The 15,100-nt window shown below is 40.2% G+C and overlaps 1 protein-coding gene across 1 annotated transcript in view; it reads left to right on the top strand.

The window, feature by feature from the left end:
- The window catches only part of LOC133616259 (immunoglobulin superfamily DCC subclass member 3-like), a 216,928-nt gene that overhangs the window by 137,791 nt on the left and 64,037 nt on the right, over nt 1-15,100 (top strand). The window contains 2 exon segments of the mRNA XM_061975446.1: nt 2,951-3,109; nt 12,562-12,727. Of these exon segments, the coding sequence (XP_061831430.1) occupies nt 2,951-3,109; nt 12,562-12,727 (325 nt within the window).

Here is a 15,100-nt window from a genome sequence, read left to right as displayed (position 1 = left end):
GTACTTGCTATCAGTGTCCTTGTGTTGTTCTATTTCTTCGCATTGTGAGTTTATCCAGACTTCTTTAGCCATGTTGCATTTCTTTTTTGTAAGCGTATCCAGTTTGTTATACTAACTTTTGTTTTGTTTTGATACTCTAATGTGTCCATTAAATCAATAATTTCTTGAGTCATTAATTTTTTGCGTGGTTTACATTTAGTAACAGCAACAAGTTTTAAAATGCGATTGATCGGTGTTATTTTATATTTATGGATGTTTTTGAGTCTCACTTTCATGTCTGGTCTAACTGGGAGGTGATCACCTGATGCGTTCTTTACCAACTTTTGCATTAAAGTCTCCCATTATAATCTTGATGTCCTGTCATTTAAATTAGCTTTTTTACCTTCCAAGGTCTTTTTGGAATTTCTTAATGTCTCCCTCTTCTTGGTCTGCTGTTGGCGCATAAGCTTGCATGAGACCAATGTCAAAGGGTGTTCCTCCAATTTTAACAACAAGTACTCTATCTGGAATCGCCCATAAAGCCTTTTAATGCCTTCGAACATTTGGGATCCAAAATGACTCCAAATCCTCTTTGGTGTTTATCTCCTCCAGAGTATAAAATGTGGTTATCTGATGTTATTTCACCGGCGCCTGATGTTATTTCACCAGCGCTTGTTTACTATCTGTACCTTGTTTGCTATATATTATTGCCAATACTTTCAAAAAACGACGGGCGTTCCAGTTGAATTTCTGACAAGGAACTCGAAAATTTCGACTCACCAGTACAAATGGAAGACACCATTATTGCACACTTAAAACCCTCTATAAACAGCTCTGTTTAGAGCAGCCGGTTTTGGGGGTCTGTCCTACAGTATGTTATGTAAAAGCGCAACTGCTGCTGTAGATAATATCAAAGGGCTTTGCGTAAAGCAATACAACTATACTGTATACTTTATTTTTAACTTAACCACACAGCACAAATGAACCCCTATCTCACTCTCAGTGCAATCAACATGTACACAAGGCATGCTGGAAAGCTCAAGTATACACTTCTTCAACACATTACGTTGTAGTCAAAGTTGGTGGTGTCACATCTGCAGGAAAAAAGGACATGTTTGACTTCCCAGCATGCCTTGTGTTTGGGTTGAGTGCACTGTAAGTGAGCTTGTGGTTCGAGTTAATGACTTTCTGTTCAGTTTTTACCAATGATTGGGGTCTTAGATGGTCTCAGAAGGTAACACATGGTGTTATCTACAGTGTATATAAACTGAAAAGTTATTATTTTTATTCATTTCAACCAATGTTTGTCTTTGTAAGATCAATTATAAAAAGGATGGTTTATGTTGGTGACTGTGTGATGCTCCTGTCTCTGCAAGAGTCCTCCAAGAGTCTTCATTTTCTGCCTGGTCTTTTAACACATGAAATGTGGCCCTAACATGCTATAGATCGAAGTCGAAAAGGGATTAAAATGCCCCCTAGGCCCCTTAGCTAATATCAGAGACAGCCTCAAGTCTTTGTTCGGGCTGAGACTAGCACTAGGAAGTGGGAACTTATCTTGTAAGTACAGAAAGTGCAGAGGGGAGAAGGGGATGAGGTGGTGGCGGTGGGAATTGTGACCAGAAATATCTAAGATTAGAAATCAAAGTTAGTTTCTGACATCATCATGGTGGTAAATATATAATAATGGTGTTTCCTACAGGCTTTTAAAAATAAAAGCAGGTAAAATGGTAAAATTGTTCTATGCAACATATCAGTCTAATTGACAGTTTATTTTTTCACTAAATATTTGTTATACCTTTTGGGGGGGAGATGTCTTTAATAAGTTTAAAACAAGAGCCCAATAAACATGTCATTTACACTATTATTACTAAATAGTGTGTGCAAACTATAAAATTGTACTATTAGTGTGCGTGTTGCAGGTGATTTATTAAGACGATGTGTATGATTGATAGCAACTGCAAAATTAGTGCATAACACTTTATTTAAATTTGGTTTTTGAGTGTATACCGACTGTCACCATGGGGGAACTAATTTCCGTCCACATTTATGACATATGCTTTAACCTGTTGTTGACATGCAGCACACATATATAATATGTGCCACCTTTTTTAGGCTATATAGAAGTGCGATCGAGACAACAAAACCTACTTTTAGCACGCTGAAGTTGTGCTCTGGGTGGCGCTGGTGCTGCAGTGTTGTGATGGTGCGTCTGGATCCTGGAGAAATGCATTTTGAAAGATGATTTTTCATGTATTAAAATGGCATATTTTCAATATGAAAAAGCAAATGTTTAAAAAATGCCAGCAAACACCAAGAATAATCAATTAAATTAATTGTGATTACTATTCACATTGCAGCTATACAATTATTAAAGTATATTGCTGAATAGACAATACAACTAAAATGTGTATTTTTGATAGTTCAAATATGTTGACACACACACAGATGGATGATTCTCTATCTCTCAATTGTATGTCGTTTATTTCTTCTCTCCTCTGTCTTTGTGGTACAACCGCCTTCTTTCTCACGGCCATATGTGCGTTACTGTGCCAGTTTGCACGGACATTCTAGATGTGCTAAATATAGACACAAAACAGCGACCACAGAACAGTTTCAGTCTTGATGAATGACATTACGAGTGCTAAATTATTTTATTTGGTTATCCTTCTCCCAGTATTGGTGGCGTTCTCATAATTAACATATTTTCTGCATTTACACGAAGACACACACTTTAATTGGACGTAAATTAGGAAGTTCATATTTGTTATTAAATCCACACCAAGGGTTTCCCACAAGCTAAGCCATGCTGATAAAAACATAACGATCTTGGTTGAAGTAATTATTCATTTTTGGTTGCGCGGAAACTCACATAAAGTGTGTACATACTGTAGCGCTTACCTGGTCCTCACTTGAACACAGTAATTGATCCAACAATCTGACCTGACAAACTGCTTTCTTTTGTTCTCTATAGATGGCCGTCCTATCGGTGTGGAGGGAATCCAAGTGCTCGGCACTGGCAACTTGATGATTTCTGATGTTGGTGTGCAACACTCGGGTGTTTATGTGTGTGCTGCCAACAAACCCGGGACCCGTGTTCGTAGGACTGCTCAGGGCCGCTTGGTGGTCCAAGGTGAGTTGGGAAAAGCCCTATTGGATTCTCAAAAACTATGTCAGCTGATTGTGTTTCAGTTTAAATGCGGTAAACAAAGAACTAGCCTTCAGAATGATTGCATTTGTGTATTAAGAATAATCAAGAAGTGAATGAATGTACATGCTAAAGAAGAACACAACTCTGATGAGTCGTCCACAAAGTTTACACTGTACGTAACAGACAACTTTGCCCTTAGTCTACCATATATTGTATTTTTCAGACCATAGGACGCATCAAATTATAAGGCGCACTGCCGATGAGCGGGTCTATTCAGGTCTATTTTCATACCAAAGGCAGACACATTATAAGGTGCACTAAAGAGGTCATATTATGATTTTTTTCTAAATTTAAAACATTTCCTTGTGGTCTACATAACATGTAATGGTGGTGCTTTGGTCAAAATGTTGCATAGATTATGTTTCACAGATCATCTTTAAGTTGCTTTCTAAACGTCTCTTCAGGTTGCGGCGTTTTGTGTGAGGTCTTTTTTTACATGGCTCCACTTCGACAGCGTCTTTTCCATGTCATCTTTGTTGTAGCGGTGTAGCGTGCAAGGACGGGTGTGGAAGAAGTGTCAAAAGATGGAGCTAACTGTTTTAATGACATTCAGACTTTACTTAAAAGGGAACATTATCACCAGACCTATGTAAGCGTCAATATATACCTTGATGTTGCAGAAAAAAGACCATATATTTTTTTAACCGATTTTCGTACTCTAAATGGGTGAATTTTGGCGAATTAAACGCCTTTCTATTATTCGCTCTCGGACCCATGACGTCACAACGTGACGTCACATCGGGAAGCAATCCGCCATTTTCTCACTTTCGTCGGTGTGTTGTCGAAGGGTGTAACAACACGAACAGGGACGGATTCAAGTTGCACCAGTGGCCCAAAGATGCGAAAGTGGCAAGAAATTGGACGAAATTTGTTCAAAATACGAGGGTGCGGGGAAAGCCGACGAAATGGTCAGTCGTTTGTTCCGCACACTTTACCGACGAAAGCTATGCTACGACAGAGATGGCAACCGTCCCTTATGCCACCGAAGATGATCAAGAGAAGATTATCGACCCTAGCTTCCCTGGCCTGCTGACATCAACTCCAAAACTGGACAGATCAGCTTTCAGGAAAAGAGAGCGGATGAGGGTATGTCTACAGAATATATTAATTGATGAAAACTTTATTCATTACTCGCGGTTTTACGTAAATTATTATACATAAACTGTGTTTACCAATAATTTAGCTTAAAAACATTTATTTTTTTCAACCATTCGAGGACATTCGGCTAGTCTTGTGTAATGCAGTATTTTGTGTCTATTTAGGTATGGTTAACCTGAGTGCTGAAATCGTGGAAAAATATATGTTCTTAGCGTGCCTGAAATGGGCTGTCTGCACTCTCAAAGTGCATGTTGTTGCCAAATGTATTTCATATGCTGTAAACCTAGTTCATAGTTGTTAGTTTCCTTTAATGCCAAACAAACACATACCAATCGTTGGTTAGAAGGCGATCGCCGAATTCGTCCTCGCTTTCTCCCGTGTCGCTGGCTGTCGTGTCGTTTTCGTCGGTTTCGCTTGCATACGGTTCAAACCGATTTGGCTCAATAGCTTCAGTTTCTTCTTCAATTTCGTTTTCGCTACCTGCCTCCACACTACAACCATCCGTTTCAATACATGCGTAATCTGTTGAATCGCTTAAGCCGCTGAAATCCGAGTCTGAATCCAAGCTAATGTCGCTATAGCTTGCTGTTCTACCCGCCATGTTTGTTTGTATTGGCATCACTGTGTGACGTCACAGGAAAATGGACGGTTGTATATAACGATGGTTAAAATCAGGCACTTTGAAGCTTTTTTTAGGGATATTGCGTGATGGGTAAAATTTTGAGAAAAACTTCGAAAAATAAAATAAGCCACTGGGAACTGATTTTTAATGGTTTTAACCATTCTGAAATTGTGATAATGTTCCCCTTTAAATCAATAACGGAGCAGCATCACCTCATCCGTGGCTCACTAGTGCAATAACAACGCCGGATATGTGTCCTATGAAAAACAGTCCGTCCGAAACTCTCTAATAACTAAAGTTCTGTGGGTGAATTATGTAAATCCACTACACCGGTAGTTTTAAGTGCGAGTCTTAGTAGTTTTAGCGAGTCTACTGACAGATATAAGTTAGAACTTTACGCCACTTTATATTAGAAATGGCAAAAGCGGAGGATGAATGTCCCATAACAAGAAGATAGAGAAAAAGAAGAAGCTTATTATCTACGGCGTCGGCACAGACTACAAAGGCGGATTTTCAGGACTTATGCAGATCCCAAATACACATCAGCAGGTACCAAAAGGTAAGAAAAGTTGGTTTTGTATAATATTGCAAAACAAAACACCAGATAATATGATTGCTAATAGGTCCGATTTTGCGATTCTTATCCACACACCATAATAATACCCGTATGTTGAAGCACAGTACAACTCACTACGGTAGCCGTAATGCTCCAACAATCTATCAAGCGGTGAGGCTTCATCGTTTACCAAAGTTTTCCGGGGAACTAAAGCCCTACCACACAGTCATGACTACTCTGCTTCTGTCACTTCACGCACAGCTATTTCGTGAACAAAGCCCATTCTGGCGCCATATTCTCTCAATATTCATCCAATGATATACGACATCCAATTTTTCTGTACTGTTTGCTAGTAACTATTAACATGGAAACTGTTCAGGGGGCGCGTCTTTATCCAGCTCTGAGCAGCGGAGGAGCGTTGTATTGGCCTAGTCACCTGACCAATCACAACCAAGTAGGCGTGGTGAAATATGTTTTGGCCAAGAGGACAAGAATGCAGATTTACATTGTACATAACAAATGTATGGAGCATTTTATAAAAGACAGATACGCAGTATAGTGCCCGGCTGGGATCCAATATCATTTTAAAAGCCGCTGATTAAGACATACAATGTAACAACAAGTTGTTCTCATTCTTGATGCGCTGTCAAGGCATAAGAAAATCGTGTGGTTTTGACCAGTCAGAATCAGATTTGTGGACCCTGTGCATGAAGTGCCCCGAGTAGAAAACATCTTGCATTCGCCCTTTTCTTATATTGATTAAGCTAGACCACAATGAAGCAGTATTGATCCCGATCAATATTTCATTTTATCTTCCTGTCAAGACAAAGACAAGCATCTTATCCCCAGAGGACGACAAAACAGGTGTTAATTGTGTCACTGTGTGTGTCCAGACAGGATGGACTGCCTAACGCACGATTGCTCTCCAAATTATTCAACCGTCATCGTAAAGTCTTGTATTTTCCAAATGGTCACTTTAGTTATTGGCCATCATTTGACATTAGAGATGGGTACTTCAACGACCGGAAACGGTCGATACTACCGAGTATCGAGTCATGTAAAATCAAACTACCATATTTCCATACGTTTGTTGCACGTGACGTCACATCCAGTTGTAGACTTGGCACCATCTTAAACAGAGTGGACTCAGCCGAACTGCCTGTAGGCAATGTTACAAATTTCCATGCCAACAAAGCAAGAGAGTAAGGCTCCACTTTTCACTTCATCTCGATGCTACTTTACATTGGCTTTGCTGATATGCATTAGCCATTTTACATGGTGATTTCAACACCTCCAAATTTGGTAATCAAAACTACAACTAAGATGCAGATTAAGTTCAAACAGAAAGTATGTAATAAATACAATACATACAGTATAAACACATTTTAAGGTGAAACAAAAGACCAGACTGGTACATTCAACCTAATGGCAAAGACTGCTTCCTAACTAGGCAACACACCGTAGTCAATACATTATAGTCATCTAACGTCTTGGAATTTGAACGGCATGCAAAATCTATGAAGTGTCAGAAATCCATGTATAACAACTGGGCAGCACAGTTATTATCAGTTCACTGTTGAATGAAAAATATGTGTATATTATTTAAATTATTAAATTATTATTAAACTAATTATCATTTATTACCATATGAACACACACAAAAGTACCAAAAATTGGTCCCGTTGAGTAACGGTATCGATTGTGAAACAAATGTAGCTTTCAGTGTGGTGTAGGTTGACAGGTTATTCCTGTTACGTTATGTATTTTAATGATTGTCCTTTGGTCAGTTGGTGATATAAAGTATCATCATCTGAACATTGTGAACAAACATTATCGATTCGTACGGTAAAAATAAAAAAAGGAAACTCTTTCACCAGTCAAACTGGGGCAAACTTTCGTCAAACATTTTTCGAATTTTGTAATCGAATCCTCAAAGAAGAGAACAGTACGAAGGTATCACTGTAATTTGTCATGATTTGCAAGGCAGCTCATTTCTTATAGTATAAATATAGCCCAGGATGTTCTGATTCGCGTTCAGTGTAAACTTTTATAGTACAACAGTGCCTTACATTGTTGGTCCTTTTGAAGAAATAAAGGTACAGTAAGGAGGGAGTGGAAGCATCAAAACCAATGAGAAAGGACCAAAACAAGAGCAAGATGGATGGATGGTGCAATGATATAACCCATCCATCCATCGGAATCTATCCCGGCTGACTTTGGGCAAGATGTGGAGTTTGTTTGGGAGTGGTCACCAACCAATCACATTTCAATACTATTTTGACCTCTCAGACCACGAACAAAGAAGATTGAAGATAGAAAAGATAGTGAGAGGAACATCACATATAGCAGGCTTCATGTGCTCAAGGGCGCTAGAGCTGCAAATGGTTTAAATATTTTCTTAAGACTGTAAAAATCCACTCCATCCCATTTACAATATTTTTTTCATGATCGATTTTATATTTGCCTTAAAAGGCCTACTGAAACCCACTACTACCGACCACACAGTCTGATAGTTTATACATCAATGATGAAATCTTAACATTGCAACACATGCCAATACGGCCGGGTTAGCTTACTAAAGTGCAATTTTAAATTTCGCACAAAATATCCTGCTGAAAACGTCTCGGTATGATGACGTCTGCGCGTGACGTCACGGATTGTAGAGGACATTTTGGGACAGCATGGTGGCCAGCTATTGAGTTGTCTGTTTTCATCGCAAAATTCCACAGTATTCTGGACATCTGTGTTGGTGAATTTTTTTGCAATTTGTTTAATGAACAATGGAGACAGCAAAGAAGAAAGCTGTAGATGGGAAGCGGTGTATTGCGGACGACATGCAGCAACACAAACACAGCCGGTGTTTCATTGTTTACATTCCCGAAAGATGACAGTCAAGCTTTACCATTGGCCTGTAGAGAACTGGGACAACAGAGACTCTTACCAGGAGGACTTTGAGTTGGATACGCAGACGCGGTACCGTGAGTACGCATGCAGCTGCGGCTTCCAAACATTTGATCGCTTGCCCATACGTGCGTGCCGCTATGTGCATGTCACGTACGTAACTTTGGGGACTTTGGGGAAATATGTGCTGTATGAACTTTGGGGAGGTGAACGGTACTTTGGGCTGTGGGATTGAGTGTGTTGTGCAGGTGTTTGAGTTGTACTGGCGGGTTATATGGACGGGAGGGGGGAGGTGTTTGTTATGTGGGATTAATTTGTGGCATATTAAATATAAGCCTGGTTGTGTTGTGGCTAATAGAGTATATATATGTCTTGTGTTTATTTACTGTTTTAGTCATTCCCAGCTGAATATCTGAATCGCTCCCACTGCCCTCTAGTCCTTCACTCTCACTTTCCTCATCCACAAATCTTTCATCCTCGCTCAAATTAATGGGGAAATTGTCGCTTTCTCGGTCCGAATCGCTCTCGCTGCTGATGGCCATGATTGTATACAATGTGCAGATGTGAGGAGCTCCACAACCTGTGACGTCACGCTACTCGTCTGCTACTTCCGGTACAGGCAAGGCTTTTTTATCAGCGACCAAAAGTTGCGAACTTTATCGTCGATGTTCTCTACTAAATCCTTTCAGCAAAAATATGACAATATTGCGAAATGATCAAGTATGACACATAGAATGGACCTGCTATCCCCGTTTAAATAAGAAAATCGCATTTCAGTAGGCCTTTAAACCTTTCAAAATAAGCCAAAATCTGCACTGATTCAGGTTAATAAACAGTAGCCTAATGGGGCTTAGATCATCGCCTGAAACCCAGAAGTGCCCAGTTGTGCCTCTAGGTCACGTGATTGCAACCACCTATAGCCTTACCTTTTGTAGATGACTTCATTGAAATATAAGACAATACCAACCTTGTGTGCTTATTGGAGAACATCTAGATGTTAACTGACTTTACTTGTGTCCAGCTTTGTGCAAATAAACAGACTGCAGGACTGCTTGTATTGGAGATTTTAGATCAGGGGTCCCCAAACTTTTTGACTCATGGGCCGCATTGGGTTAAAAAAATTTGGCCCGGGGCCGGGCTGTATATATATATATATATATATATATATATATATATATATATATATATATATATATATATATATATATATACATTGTCTTTTTAATCCGTTTTGACATTTAACATTGTCACGTTATCGAAGGGAAAATTCATTTTTAGACAATATGATTTGCCTGAGTGGCTAGGAGACACCGAGAGTAACAAGCGGTAGAAAATGGATTAGAAAGGAAAGATTTAAAAAAATAAAAATTAACTTGGGACTTCCCGTGGGCCGGATTTTGGATGCTGGGGGTCCGGATCCGGCCCGTGGGCCGTACTTTGGGGACCCTGTTTTAGATGAACACTGATATCACTTGTTGTTGGTTTTTTTGCCGATATCGGACCGATAACCAATATCAGTATCGGATTGGGGCACCCTTGCACTTAGCAATACTGCAATTGTTAAGTTTTAAGCAGTGTTAAGTAGGTTTCACTTGAAATTAGTGACTTATTATTGAAGCAGCATCTTGTACTGAAAATCTAGTCCAGCAACTTGTTAAATCCTACAAGTTGGGTTTTTTTCAGTGCATGAGGCCTTATTCCAACAGGCATTATGCTCTCCGGTATTCAAACCTCTTGTGATGAGTATGAGATAATAGCAAAACATGCTTTCTTAATTAGTAGGCATACATAATTCATGGTGATATTTAAAATCCCTTTGAATAGGTGAATACACAGGAGTCATTTCAAACGAAAGCGTCAACCAGTAGCCATTTTTGCAGCTGCAACTGTAATTACTGACTGATTTAAAGTATCCATAAAGTCCCTGCCCACCTCCATATGAATAAGTTATCACATCTAATTGAACATGGGTGGTTGCTTGTAGCATAGAATGATGAGGCACAATATGATGAAACTGCAGTTTGCTTCCATGTGTTTAAGTGTTTTAAAAGCGCATTAGGGCGAACAGATGCTCTTCCGTGGAAACACCTGATGATGACATCTGATAATTCTGCAAACTGACATCAAATCACTGCTGGTAAATTGCATTTTAAACCACACAAAGTTCCAGGCTTCTTTATTTTATATAAAATGTTGGGCGGGCAATGCTGCAGATTCTGGTATCAATCAAATACCAAGTTAATACAGGGCTTGTTATGTTTCGCTATAATGTTGTGTAGCATTACGACAACACGATGGCCAATGCAGGCAAAAAGGTCGTTTAATTCACAAACAGGGAGTGGCGCGACTTATAAAAAATATAAAGTGTCAAACAAAAACACAGGCTTGGAAGCAGGGCTGGCAAAAAGTAGAATTTCCCCATTAGATTGTGCACAAAAACAAAAAGAATAAAAATTCATTCAAATCCTTTGGCATTTCGCCCCCAAAGGCTTCCGATGTGTTTTTTTTTTTTTTTTTTTTTTTTGTAAACAATTTAGCAATATGTAAATATAACAGTATCAACCAGGTGTACGTCACACTAGTATCAACCCAAAACTGATACTGTCCTGTGTGTCACGGTGGCGCACGTCGGCTAATGGCCTGACCCCAGGATGCAGAGACAGAAGGCAGCATATAGGTCAAAGAATGTAAATACTTAGTTTCATATGGAATTCATATGGCCCCATTCATCGCAGTTTACCTGACATATGAAACGTGGCGAATTGGGGGAAGGGGAGGGGTGCACAATGCACTTTAACCTGCTCAGTTGCCTTGTGGTTAGAGTGTTTACTCTGAAATCGGTAGGTTGTGAGATCAAACCCCGGCCGAGTCATACCAAAGACTATAAAAATGGGACCCATTAGCTCCCTGCTTGGCACTCAGCATCAAGGGTTGGAATTGGGGGTTAAATCACCAAAATGATTCCCGGGCGCGGCCACCGCTGCTGCTCACTGCTCCCCCTCAAATCCCAGGGGGTGGAACAAGGGGATGGGTCAAATGCAGAGGGTAATTTCACCACACCTAGTGTGTGTGTGACTATCAGTGGTACTTTAACTTAACTTAACTTTATACAGAAATTCCAATTTTGACCACAGTGTCGGTAGCAATGTAGATTGACGCTTTCCATCATTTTCAGCAGACCGTATTGCAAAATGATTAACGGCCCACTTTCCTCTCACGCAAAAACCCACCCAGATATTGGGCCATACTGTATGTATCCCTTCCCTACTGTAGATAGCATAAAACAGAAACAAAAGGATAGTGCAACGCAGGCCAACGCAGCAGTCTCTTCTGAGTACTTCTCTCATGCCCTTTGTTTCTTCATTGTGCAATTGCAAAGATGATGTTTGCAGTTTATGGTGTCCAAACAAGACGCAATTAGCCACCCTTTTCTTTGTCCGACACGAGTCACACAACGATAACCCGAGCTACGAATCGGACACGTGCATTCAGGGATAGGATAACGTTACAAAAACACAGTTTGAAAAAAGATCATGATTTTACTCACCAATTTTTTTGTAATTATTTTATTTTGATTTTTTTTTAAATCGTTGCATTACGCTGTCAATATGTGGGGGCCCCTGGGCTGCAGCCCTTTTAAGTGAAGTGAAGTGAATTATATTTATATAGTGTTTTTCTCTAGTGACTCAAAGCGCTTTGCATTGTGAAACCCAATATCTAAGTTACATTTTTAAACCAGTGTGGGTGGCACTGAGAGCAGCTGGGTAAAGTGTCTTGCCCAAGGACACAACGGCAGTGACTCGGATGGCAGAAGCGGGGATTGAACCTGGAACCCTCAAGTTGCTGGCATGGCCACTCTACCCCAGTCTGAGACAGAAGGCAGCATTGAGGTCAAATAATTTAAATACTTAGTATCATATGGGATTCATATGGCCCCATTCATCGCGGTTTACCTGACACATGAAACGTGACAACAGAGTAACACATGACCGACAAAAGGCAGGAAAAAAAGCAAACACAGAAAATAATGACAAGTCTAAAACTGTAAAGTGGGATCATGACAGTTTGTATTGGTACTATTGAGACCAACCCACCCACCCCTATTACATGGTAATGTCATGTTTCTACGTTTTTTTTTTTAATCCTCAAATTTTGTTGAGACCATCTTGACTCCTCATTTGACGTGTTTTTTTCCAGCTCCTGCAGAGTTCACTCAACCACCGCAGTCTATTGCGCGACCCGTCGGGACCACCGCCATCTTCACGTGCCAAGCCCAGGGCGAACCTGAGCCCCAACTCACCTGGTTGAAGAACGGCCAGATCCTAGAGCCCGGGGGGCACGTCAAACTCAGGAACAGCAACAGGTAGAGAAAAAAACAACAACAATTTTTTTTACATACAAAAATATTCACATCTGTTAAAAAAATAACAAAAGCCCTGCAGTCAAATGTTGTATTTATTGTTTATATACTGTATGTGTGGGGGCTTGTTTCTTCTTTGTCTGTGTGTGTGTGTGTGTGTGTGTGTGTGTGTGTGTGTGTGTGTGTGTGTGTGTGTGTGTGTGTGTGTGTGTGTGTGTGAGCGCAACTTCCAGCATAGGTATTGTTCTATGAATATTCTCATTAAATGCTCAGAGCAACATCATATTAATCAAGATTTTTAAAAATATATATATATTTTGTTACATATTTTTCGATGCAAGGTCAGAAATTATACACTTAATTGCTCATGATACAAACAGTTTCTATAAGTGTCCTATACAGGTTTATGATACAATCGGCAATATAATGTATTTGTACAGACTGTATGTATATACTGTAGGGATGTTGCCGATTACGATACGGATCAACCACCAGTGAGTTTGACCGATACCAATACTGATACTATTTATATCTATTAAAACATTTTTCAAATGGTTTGTGGTTTGTTATATGGCAGTTTAATAATATCAACACAATATTTAAACTAGTTCCTTATTCTCTTTTATTGCAAACAATTGTTTGAGCAAAGAGTCTTTATTACACAATAACTTAAAACAAAGCAACCATTACTATCTACTACTCATTTAAATCAAAGTCCACCTGTGTCCAGTGGATTATTCCCTGAGGTTGTAAACAATAACAAATCGTCTATGACAAGGGTGTCAAACCTACGGCCCGCGGGCCGGATCAGGCACGCAAATATGTTTTATCCAACCCGCTCGATGAGTTTGCCAAGTATTACATTTTTTTTATGAAATAAACTGCTGTTCTAAATGTGTCCACTGGATGTCACAATAGCAATTCTGTTAGGACCGGCAAGAGGTACAAAGTAAAGTGTGGCTGTGGCTCCTCAACCTCGACCCAAATGAAACTTAAAACCTGCCGTTTTATGTCTTCTGGTTCAAACACATCATTATTTGGCACCCTTGCTCCCCCATAATGTCTCTGTCAAAAACGGGAAAACGTAACCCTTTTGAATAGTTTTACCTCCATTTCTCACGGTTTGTTGAGTTAGCACTGGATTGATACATGGGCATGACAAAGGAGGTATTTTAATACCTAGAAGAGTTTACATGTTGTGTGTTTTGTTCAATCCCAGAAAGACTGTGACTTAAAGTTTAAAGACCTACTGAAACCCACTACTACCGACCACGCAGTCTGATAGTTTATATATCAATGATGAAATCTTAACATTGCAACACATGCCAATACGGCCGGGTTAGCTTACTAAAGTGCAATTTTAAATTTTGCGCGAAATATCCTGCTGAAAACGTCTCGGTATGATGACGCCGGCACGTGACGTCACTAATTTTAGAGGACATTTCGGGACAGCATGGTGGCCAGCTATTAAGTCGTCTGTTTTCATCGCAAAATTCCACAGTATTCTGGACATCTGTGTTGGTGAATCTTTTGCAATTTGTTCAATGAACAATGGAGACAGCAAAGAAGAAAGCTGTAGGTGGGAAGCGGTGTATTGCGGGCGGCTGCAGCAACACAAACACAGCCGGTGTTTCATTGTTTACATTCCCGAAAGATGACAGTCAAGCTTTACCATTGGCCTGTGGAGAACTGGGACAACAGAGACTCTTACCAGGAGGACTTTGAGTTGGATGCGCAGACGCGGTACCGTGAGTACGCATGCAGCTGCGGCTTCCAAACATTTGATCGCTTGCCCGTACGTGCGTGCCGCTATGTGCATGTCACGTACGTAACTTTGGGGACTTTGGGGAAATATATGTGCTGTGTGAACTTTGGGGAGGTGAACGGTACTTTGGGCTGTGGGATTGAGTGTGTTGTGCAGGCGTTTGAGTTGTATTGGCGGGTTATATGGACGGGAATGGGGAGGTGTTTGTTATGCGGGATTCATTTGTGGCATATTAAATATAAGCCTGGTTGTGTTGTGGCTAATAGAGTATATATGTGTCTTGTGTTTATTTACTGTTTTAGTCATTCCGAGCTGAATATCTGAATCGCTCCCACTGCCCTCGAGTCCTTCACTCTCACTTTCCTCATCCACAAATCTTTCATCCTCGCTCAAATTAATGGGGAAATCGTCGCTTTCTCGGTCCGAATCGCTCTCGCTGCTGGTGGCCATGATTGTAAACAATGTGCAGATGTGAGGAGCTCCACAACCTGTGACGTCACGCTACTTGTCTGCTACTTCCGATACAGGCAAGGCTTTTTTATCAGCGACCAAAAGTTGCGAACTTTATCGTCGATGTTCTCTACTAAATCCTTTCAGCAAAAATATGACAA

Source organism: Nerophis lumbriciformis, linkage group LG15, assembly GCF_033978685.3.
Source record: "Nerophis lumbriciformis linkage group LG15, RoL_Nlum_v2.1, whole genome shotgun sequence".
Classification (NCBI taxonomy): domain Eukaryota; kingdom Metazoa; phylum Chordata; class Actinopteri; order Syngnathiformes; family Syngnathidae; genus Nerophis; species Nerophis lumbriciformis.
The sequence above is the reverse complement of the archived record's forward strand: the minus strand, read 5'-3'. Positions and strand labels throughout refer to the sequence as shown.